The sequence below is a fragment of the Marmota flaviventris genome, chromosome 5 (genome assembly GCF_047511675.1).
Source record: "Marmota flaviventris isolate mMarFla1 chromosome 5, mMarFla1.hap1, whole genome shotgun sequence".
NCBI classification, from domain to species: domain Eukaryota; kingdom Metazoa; phylum Chordata; class Mammalia; order Rodentia; family Sciuridae; genus Marmota; species Marmota flaviventris.
Window position 1 is genome coordinate 35,787,405 of NC_092502.1, and position 8,449 is coordinate 35,795,853.

Here is an 8,449-nt window from a genome sequence, read left to right on the forward strand (position 1 = left end):
AGGAGGAAAGTTTATTTTGTACTAATGGTTTCAGAGATTTTATTGCATGGTCTGCCAAGTTCTTTGCACTAGGCTCAACGTAAGGCAGTACATCATGGCAGAAGGACATAGTGGAAAAATGTTGCTCTGTTCAAGGTATCCAGGGAGAGTGGGGTGGTGAATGAAGCCTGGATCTGGGAAAAGGGACCCTTCCAGGGAACACTCTCAGTGACTCACCTCCTCCAGCCATGACCCTCTTGCCTACAGTTACCACTCAATTAGTTCATTCAAATTAGGATGGACCTGTCAGGTCATAGCTCTTATAATCTAATCATTTACCTCTAAATATTCCTGCTTTAACACGGGAGCTTTGGGAGGACACCTGTTATCCAAATCATAACAACTTCCTTGATATAAGAGATTATATTTTCTTCATTTGCATCAGGCAAAAAGAAGGCCCTGGACAGATGTTTGTATTACAGTGACACTAATTACCACTGAAAGAACATCTACCATATGCCAGGCACATTGTGTAAATCCACAAAGCAGTGGTACAGGTTCAGTCAGATAAACATCATCCTACTGGTGAGGCAATGAGACAAAAGCATGTCAAGAAAACTTTTCTAAGTTGAAAAGTTTGTAATGGCAGAGATACTTTCTCTTCATTATATTATGATTCTTTAGTGGATGCATATTATTCAATAGTTTTTATTTTCTATGGTGTATAAATCAGTCAATTGTTCAACATGTTTTTGAATACATTGAGAAACTAATAGTTATTTAAGCATAATGTGGAGAAAACCAGAAGTATAAAAATGTGATACATTAAATATAGTGTAGAAAAGAAAAAAGAGCAATGAACTTGTCATTAAGGAAAAAAAACAATTTTGTTGGATCAACGATATACATAAATGAGAATGTGAGAGTTGTATAAAGATTCCAGAGAAGGAAAAAAATTTAGATGTGTTGAGAACATGATGGCTTCAATTATGTCGTGGAAGATTGCATGGCTGGTGAAGGACTGTCAGGATGGGGGTTGAAGTAGGAAAGTGGGAAGAATCCCAGGCTGCAAAGACACATGAGCCAAGCAAGAACATGTGATCTGAGGACAATAAATTGACTACTTTGGTTTGGGCAGAGTATGGCAAAGAGAACTGAGGGCTCCAAGGCAGATCTTGATCCAGTAAGTTGATTATAATTGCCCCATTGGGTCCCAAAGATCTCCAAGGTTGCACTTGGTAAACAACTCTCTCCCTCCACTGCTCTAAAGAAGGCCTTGGCAATGCCAGAGGGCAGAAGTGGTGTCTTCAGCCTTAGAGTCAAGTGGTAGTCTGACAATACACCAGCTCCTTGCTGGTCAGCTGGCTAGCTTGAGCTGGGGTGGCTTACTGTTGGAGACGCACCCACCTCCTAGGTTTTGAGCCTCAGCAAGCTTCCTGCTGAAGAGGAACAAGCTGTAATCATGACTTCTCCAGGACAGAACATTTGATCCAAGGTCTCACTCTACAAAGGAAATCAGGAACAAAGATGAATATGTCTAACTAAAACATCTCCAGATGCTAACAGTCTCAATTACGTTTCACATCACCTTTGAAATCAATAGAATTGAGGGTGGTAAATTCAGTAGTTTTCTTCCCTGGAGGTCTGGGTGAGTACTGACAGGGTGGGCTACTCTGGCTTCACAGGAAATAAAAATACAAAATAAGAAATATTCCACTAGGCAATTAGCCCTGGATTTCACTCTGTTTGCTACCTAGTTTCAGGACAAAGAAACGTTAAAATCAGGCTAAAAATACATATTGTCTCTGATAAAGTTTTTGTTTCCATGATGCATCCACCTATTCACATACCCCACTACAAGCACCTTGTCAAGAATAAAGATGCTCACTTGCATCTCATTCTTTGCAACTGCATAAATTATAGGAGAAAAAGATTTTATGTAGAGTATGATTGTTGACTTAAAGTAATTTTGAATATTATATGAAAGGGATAGGGTTCAGACCACAGAATGATTGAGTCTGTGTAGGAGATGGTTTTGGAGACTAGTAGAAGAATGCTTTGGTGTCTAGTAAGGTTTTATAGCTGGTTTAGTCTCCCAAAAACTGCACATGCAGACATAATAGGAGGAAGTAAAAATTAGATTCAAATTTAAGAAGACATGGTTGAACTATGAAGGTGATGGGGAAGGAATTTGTATAATTTCCTTTTTTGCTTAGATAGAGGTTCAACTTTCTGGCTTTAATTTGGTTCCATTATAGTCTGGCAATAGCATTAAATTAGAAGACTAGGCTGAAGGATGTAATATTAACATTATTGAGAAAAAATTTAAACAGGATTTCTGATGGAGAAGTTTATTATTTATACACAACATGCAGAGACACATGAATGTGCACACATGCAGAGACACAAACACAGAGTTGAACACAGGTGGTCACTGAACTTTATAGTACAGAAAACCAAAGATGCGAATGCAAAATTTTTGCTGGGTGTCAAGGAGATTAGGAATAGGGATTAAGTTTTAGAAAGATAATTTAAGGTCATAAAAATGTATATCGGGGCTGGATAGGATGCTACAAACCATCTGTCCAAATTACATCTTTAAAATAATTCAGGAACATTTTTACAATATCCTGAAAGATCAGCTTTCAACCTCTGAAAGAGCAGGAAACTTTCAAGTTACAGGAATATCACTTCCTTTTCAGGAAGACTAATTATCTCATGGCTCTCTTTTTAAAGTTTTCTTTACACTGAGCCACAATCTGCCCTGTTGTGAAATTTACCTGATTGATGGCCTTTTGAGAAGAACAAAGCAAATTTACAGCTTTTCTTATAAGACAGGAGTTTAAACACAGATACAAATGTCATGCTTGAATTTAAATATTCCCCCTTCTAGTCAAAAAACTCAAAAAACACCTCCTGGTTCTCATGCAAGAGAGCAATAGATGTCCTTTTGGTTCAATTGTCCTTTGGTTCTATTTTGTCAAGCAAGCAAGTCTAACCCCAAGAACTTGCATGGTACTCCTAATGCTAACTGATCCGTGCAGAGTCTTAGGTACTACACGTTTATTTCAATACAAAGTTGTAGAAGGACAAATCATGAACACAGTGATGTCTGGGATGCAAATGTGAATCATTAGGAAACAATTGTATCAGCCTAACATTATTTCTGTTCTTTACTGGGATGAAAGGTTTGGGCAAGGTGAAAGGAAGTGGATAGTTTCAAACTGTCACCTTCAGTTGAGGAATATGGAAGCCAGTAAAACTTGCCTGTTGTAATTAGTTTTTTCCTCAACATTTGGAGGACTGTCTTTTGGGAGGTTTTTGTTTATTTGGGTGCTCCACAAATAAGTTGTCTCCACTCTCCAGGGTCAAGTCATTCCTGAGTTATGAGATATAGGACTAGGAATAATGTATGGAATCTACAGAGGTCCATCACTGGATTCTGTGTGTGAGGGAGCTGGCAACTGTTCATGAAAGACAGAACATACTCCTGGTTTCCAGGGAGATTCTCTTTTTATGATTTCCAGGTGTGGGCATAAGATAAGCCTGAGCAACTAAGACCATGAGAAATGCTCTATGAGGTATGGAGAAAGTATCACACTGCAGCCACTGGTTCTTGAATGACAGATGTGTGGCCAATACAAGGAGAGCAAGGGGAGTCATGCTGAACACAGAGTCACTAGCATCAGTCTCAGAAGTTTAATAGAACACTTCATGTGGATATGTATATTGATATTGTAGTTCTGTACCTCAGCCCATTCTCAGAAGGACCCTAGAGATTAGAAAGTAGTACACAGCCTCCAAAGCAAAAGCTCCTGTTCAGACAGAAGATAGTCAACATGATTGAGCAAGGATAGTGACTTTGAGCTACATAGGATTGGGACTCTTCTTTCACACTTGACTCCAAGGAAATATGGACACCTCCACAACACAATTTATAAATAAACCTGAAATTGCTATAAATCTTCATGCCTTTCTAAGGACCTGTGAAAGAACTGTGCTCATGGGTTCCTACAGGCTCAGGGACATATGGAGAAATTTCATGTGCTAGTCATTTCTCTCAGTGCTAAAGCTACAAACCTGAACAAGATAGGTCAATCTATGAATCTGTTGCTAATTATGGGGACCACAAACTAGTGAAAAATTTCCAGAAATGAATGAACAAGAAAGAGTGAAAATATATTAAGGACATTGCCAAGAAAACAGTTAATATGATAGATTAAGGAATCAAACACAGAAATTCCCATAAAGATTCAAACGGGAACCAAGAGATGGAAAAAAATGTATAGGTAAAGAAACGAGGCAAGAGCTTCATTAAACTAGTTCTCATTTTGAGATTCTTTATAGGGGAGAGATTAGCAGATGGTGCAAGGATCTGTGCAGAAATGATCTTTAGATTTAAAACTAGAGTGGTGAAGGTTATATATCATGATTTTCATCTAGTCTGAGCTTTCATTTGGTAAATTTCAAAAGTGCTGCTGCCTTACACTGAAGTTTTGGCCAGTATCATCCACTCTGTAAAGAAATGACTATCAAGCTTTCAATTGTGGTTTCCTCCATTCTGTTTAACTGAAGTCTCAAAGCTTTCAAAGCTGGGTTCAATATTCCCTGTTCAGTGTTAACTTATATACTATGGTGTCCACTTATTGCTTTATGACTCTTTGCTTATTGATGTTGAAATCCTTTTGGATTACATTTACAACATTTTTCATGTAACCATCTTCTATGTCTACTTAAGCATACCTATATGTTAGTATAAATATCATTGATAAACACATGAAGCAGGAATAGTTAAAATCCTTTTGCCAATAAATGAGAAAAAGTGCAGATTCTTTCCTGGTGAACAGAAAATAAATATTTCTGGGACATTTATGTGTACCAGGAACAGGACCAGGATGTAGAACTTATTCACCAGTTCATTCAAAGATCTTTGCTAAGACCTTCCCCAGGCATTTCATGGAGAAAAGGGGATATAATGATACATGAATTAAGCAGGCCCAGATGAATGGTATGTAAAGATTACTAGTGTAGACAGACAAGTGTTAAAAGCATATATTACATAATTTGGCACTTCAGAATGTATGAGATCCTTTAGTCCAAATCAAAATCTTGTGAAATAAGGATTTGTTTTTGCTTTGCTTTGCTTTTTTACAGTTAAGTGATTGGAGACTCACAGAACTAAAATTTCAGAACAGTTGAAGTGGGAAGTAATAAAGTTGATATGTACGGATCTGACTGCAGACTTTATTAGTTAATTTACTAAGGTGTTCATCCAAATCCCATCATAAGTCTGTTGGTCATATTACATGTGTATTAACACTTTGTCTTTATAATTCACATTTTCTCCATCTTTTCCACAAGGGCATGAACCATGGCACCTAAATACTTTACTGGAATCAGTCATCCAGCACTAAAGCACTGTTAATGATCTTTCAGTATAGCAGACTTAATGAAAAGAAAAATGTGTATTTTGGCAAAAACTACTCATGTTGAGCATAAGCTAAGCTTCTATTGTTTAGGGTTTTTTTATTTCTCTTTTTTTTTTTTTTTTTTTGGTTTCTGGTAAATTTTCTCATATGGTATTTAGATTTTAACCAAAAGAAACATCAATCTTTCAAGTAAAAAGCAACTGTATGCATATTTCACTGCCATAGTTTATTAAAGTGTGTTGACCATTAATCCTCTGGGTTCCTACAGGAAATAGATCTTCATCACATGTAATGGGAGAGTCAAATGTTTCACTCAGAAAAAGTTCCTTAACATCTAGTGTATATCATGAAAAAAAGTAAAGTGAATTTATCCCTAAGAGAGGACATTAGTATTTTTAAACTGACTGTTGTGCACAGGCTTGGAGTAGAATACAAAAAGACGTCAAGTGAGTGTGACAAGTGCTAGAAAGAAACTCTGCAAATAATATTGGACTAGAGAGGAGAGAACAACTCATCCCCGGGAGTGGAAGGATGGTTTTATCACTTAGATAAAAAGTTGGGGATACTCCAAAGATGATGACTCAGCATAAGGAATGTATCTGTTATGAATTATTTTTGCCCTAAAGGGATGCAACTTTACTCTTCCTGGTCCCAAGTGACAGATGGTAGTTGATCATGAGCAAGGATTTCAGGATTGGTGTATTGAAGTTATTCTCTGAACAGAAGAACAGAGGAGCACCTGAAGCCAGTTTTTGTTTTTTGTGGTGCTAGGGATTGAACAGAGGGCCTTGTGCACGTGAGGGAAGTGTTCTACCAACTCAGCTATATCCCCAGCCCCAGAAGCCCAACTTTTGATCTCAGCCTCATAAGTCCTGAACATCAACCACTGAAAAATCCTACCTACTATACCAAGAAAATGACAAAGAGAACAACATAGAATACTAATGTTATGTTTTTAGACTTTAGATTTTTTTTCTCTTGTGGTACTGGGGATCAAACCAAGGGTCTGTGCATTCCAGGGAAGTACTTTACTACTGAGCTACACTCCCAGCAACAAATTAGATTTTTTAAAAGCAATTTTTACCTGAATGCATTGGATTCTTGTCTCAGTAAAGGGAGGCAATACATCATGTATATGTTCAGACAAGGAAGCATCATGTCAAAATGATTGAATAGATAGCCTCAAATCATGGAATAAACAGGCAGTAGGAATAGGGCTCACACAAGGGCCCATCATTCCTAATCTCCACACTACAGAAGAGAAGAGTAGGAATAGAAGACTGAATGGAACTGAACTAAATAGCAAAGTGGAAAATAAAACGTATGATTTAGGAATACATAGGGAATACATGTAGGAATACACAGGGAATGGTGAAAATAATATTTTAATTCACTTTCTTCAGAAGAGGCATCAATCTTTTTCTGTTGTTTGGGCAAGAAAAAGACTATGGGAAGTAAGAATACCAGTATCAAAGATGGCTTCATTTTGGTAGGCTTCTCAGACTGGCCTCAACTGGAACTCATCCTTTTTGCTTTTATTTCAATTTTCTACTCTCTGACCCTCTTTGGCAGCATCAGCATCATTGCTCTCTCAAGACTGGACCCTCGACTGCACACACCCATGTACTTCTTCCTCTGCCACCTCTCCTTCCTGGACCTCTGTTTAACCACCAGCACTGTGCCCCAGCTGCTGATCAATCTTTCTGGACTTGACAAGACCATCAGCTACGGTGGGTGTGTGGCCCAGCTCCTCATAACTCTTGCCTTGGGCTCCACTGAGGCCATGCTCCTGGTGGTGATGGCCTTTGACCGCTATGCTGCTGTGTGTCGTCCACTCCACTACACAACCATCATGCACCCTCGTTTCTGCCAAGCACTGACTATTGTCTCCTGGGTGGGAGGCCTCATGAACTCTCTGATTCAGACAGGCCTCATGATGGCCATGCCTCTCTGTGGAAATCAGTTGAATCACTTCTTTTGTGAGATGCCTGTATTATTGAAGTTGGCTTGTGAGGATACAGGAGGAACAGAGGCCAAGATGTTTGTGGCCCGAGTCATAATCGTTGTTGTTCCTGCAGCACTGATTCTAGTCTCCTATGCACACATTGCTAAGGCAGTGCTGAAGCTCAAGTCAATGGCTGGGTGTGGAAAGGCTTTGGGGACATGTGGCTCCCACCTCCTGGTGGTTTGCCTTTTTTATGGCTCAGCCATCTATGCATACCTCCAACCTACAAGCAGTTATTCTGAGAGTGAGGGAAAATTTGCTGCCCTTTTTTATACTATCATTCCCCCTGTGCTCAATCCTCTGATCTATACCCTAAGGAACAAGGATGTGAAGGGGGCTTTCTTGAAGGTACTAGGGAGAAGCAGAGATTGAAGGTAGGAGGGGAAACAAATTACATTTTCCATGGTAACTTGCATTTCCTAAAAACTAGCCTTTTCTTTAGAGGCAGTTGGCCACTAGGGAATAGCCCTCTTGAGTCCTCAGAATTTCACTATATTCCTTCTTGGGAAGTTGGAAGTAGGAATCTCTAATACAGTGTTTTTATGATTATTGTTCAGGAGGGAGTAAGTCTTCTCTTGTATCACCATGGTCCAAAAGAATGAGCTTGAGAAGAGGGTACGTTTTGCATATGTGGACAATAGGGATGAAGTCTATACATGTCTGAAAGCCAGGGAAGACTAATTCAAAGTGGTAACCCCTTTTTCCAAAGAGCCTGATTCCCATTGTTGTCAGCATCTCCCAGTGTGCCTAAATGGGAAAGCCATAAGTTCACTTCTAGTTTTTTATTAAATTCTGGCCCTGACCACCCTCCCACACAAGTCAGACCTATTTCCACCTTCTCAAACAGTAGTTATTCCTCTAGTCTTCTAGTCATAACAGTTGTTAGCAAATAAGTGGTCATGCTCAGAGGCCCTATTCTGAGCAGATAGGGTTTCAAAGCGAATGTCATTTACATACTGAAGGAAAAAGGCAAAATATGTAACATGACATTGAATAAAGAAAAGAATAAAAGCCTTATTGAGAAACTAATGTGACT

The 8,449-nt window shown here is 38.8% G+C and overlaps 1 protein-coding gene across 1 annotated transcript; it reads left to right on the forward strand.

The window, feature by feature from the left end:
- The first annotated feature begins 6,855 nt into the window (after nt 1-6,855).
- Nucleotides 6,856-7,785, forward strand: LOC114106429 (olfactory receptor 2Y1B-like). Its single transcript, XM_027953352.2, has one exon. It carries the CDS (start codon nt 6,856-6,858, stop codon nt 7,783-7,785), a length of 930 nt encoding a protein of 309 aa, XP_027809153.2.
- The last annotated feature ends 664 nt before the right edge of the window (nt 7,786-8,449 follow it).

Excerpts from the sequence above, each read along its gene's own strand:
- LOC114106429 (XM_027953352.2), top strand. The coding sequence starts at position 6,856 with ATGGGAAGTAAGAATACCAGTATCAAAGATGGCTTCATTTTGGTAGGC.